The sequence below is a fragment of the Austrofundulus limnaeus genome, unplaced genomic scaffold, assembly GCF_001266775.1.
Source record: "Austrofundulus limnaeus strain Quisiro unplaced genomic scaffold, Austrofundulus_limnaeus-1.0 Scaffold252, whole genome shotgun sequence".
Taxonomy (NCBI): domain Eukaryota; kingdom Metazoa; phylum Chordata; class Actinopteri; order Cyprinodontiformes; family Rivulidae; genus Austrofundulus; species Austrofundulus limnaeus.
In genome coordinates, this window is record NW_013952654.1 from 290229 (window position 1) to 291832 (window position 1604).

Genomic DNA, 1604 nt, shown 5'->3' on the forward strand with positions numbered 1-1604 from the left:
TCTGATATTTTTTGTACTTAAGTATCAAAAGTAAATTTGTGACACAAAATCTACTTAAGTATTAAAAGTAAAAGTACTGAGTAAAAGTGAGGAGTTAGATTTTCCAAAATGACATTTATTGGGAGGTGACTTCTAAAAAAAACCTTTTTTACTAACAGCGTGCAGCTGTGATGGGTTGTGTACAAAGTAACTGTGTCAGAATATTATATATTTATACTTCTCATCCAAACACAATTAAATTCACTCTATCCAGGAGACACTATTTATCAGGATAGTATTTTTTTAAGTACTAACAACTCGGAATAAAATAGGAGTAATGACTTTCTACTTCTTACCTTTTTAAAAAACATAGTGAGTAGAAAGTAAAGATAATTGTGTAAAAATGTATAAGTAAAAGTAAAAAGTACGCTGAAAAATAATTACTCAAGGAAAGTACAGATACCCAAAAATTCTACTTTAGTACAATAACAAAGTATTTGTACGTAGTTACTTTAAAACTCTGTTTAAAACCCATTCGATGTAACTGAACAGTTATTAAAATCTCATCTTTCCTTCTGCTTTAAAGCCATGTAACAAATCCAGACAGTATTTTTAAGACGACTCCATCGTTTGATYTTTGTTTGAAGAGGACACAAAGTAAAGTTTGGACTCGATCATGTTTGACTTTGTTTAATTCAGGGCCAAGGAGATCAAGACTAAATTGGGAGTTTTGCTGCAGAAGCCCGACAATGCCATCGACCTCATCGTCCCGTACCCGGAGAAGGTTGAGAAGAAGCCGGAGAAGCTGCAGAAGTGAGTTTGTTTTTTCAGGACAGATGAGTGTCTGTGGGGTGGGCAGAGTGTCGGCCTCATAAATCACGCTGAGGTGGGAGAACATAGAGCAGACCCCCCGAGCTGCTGACCTCCAGACCAGAGCCTGAGTGGGCTCAGGCGTCAGCAGAGGTGGGACYSAGCAGCTCGCTTTAAAACGAWTCAACCTGAAGAGGTTTTTKTAAATCTGTTGAACTTTGTTCTAGTTCTCTAAAGCTCTTACTGATGAAACCGTTTTAATGAAAACAAATAGTTTATAAAACCTGGAGGTTCTGATGGAAGACACCGAGCCCTGAGGTGACGCTCTTTTTTTTTTTTGTTTTGTTTTTCTCACAACTTGTTTGACCTTTTTTTATTTAGATTAGCTCAGCAGATTGTAATTAGTCATCAGGGCCCTGCAGCTCGGAGCAGAATGACGAATTCTGTTCCCCCCGTTAAGCTCTAAATTAGATTTGGAGCTGTTTGTAAACATCTGGGAAATGTTCCGCTCTGCTTCAGTGACAGACTTTGTCTCTGTTATTCTGTCACATCCAGTGGGTGAGCAGCACTCGCTCATCTCTCTGATTGTCAGACGTGAAAAAAAGAACAGAGAACCTAGAAAAACGACCTCAGAGGGAACAGAAAGACATTGGGCCTCATGCAAGAACATGTTCGTATTCTTATCCTAAATTTCTCTTACTTTTGTTCGTACAAAGGGTTCGTACGAACATGTCACGTCAGATTCAACAAACTGAAGAAATTTATAGTTAGTACTGATTAAATACAACACAGAGTTAGGGTTTTCTACTTTATAC

General features: G+C 37.8%; 1 protein-coding gene across 1 annotated transcript in view; it reads left to right on the plus strand.

Moving 5' to 3' along the window:
- Window positions 1–678: 678 nt before the first annotated feature.
- The window catches only part of rgs5a (regulator of G protein signaling 5a), a gene marked incomplete at its 5' end in the record, with an annotated part of 14530 nt that continues 13604 nt past the window's right edge, over window positions 679–1604 (plus strand). Inside the window, 1 exon segment of the mRNA XM_014020425.1 lies at window positions 679–792. Within this exon segment, the coding sequence (XP_013875879.1) occupies window positions 679–792 (114 nt within the window).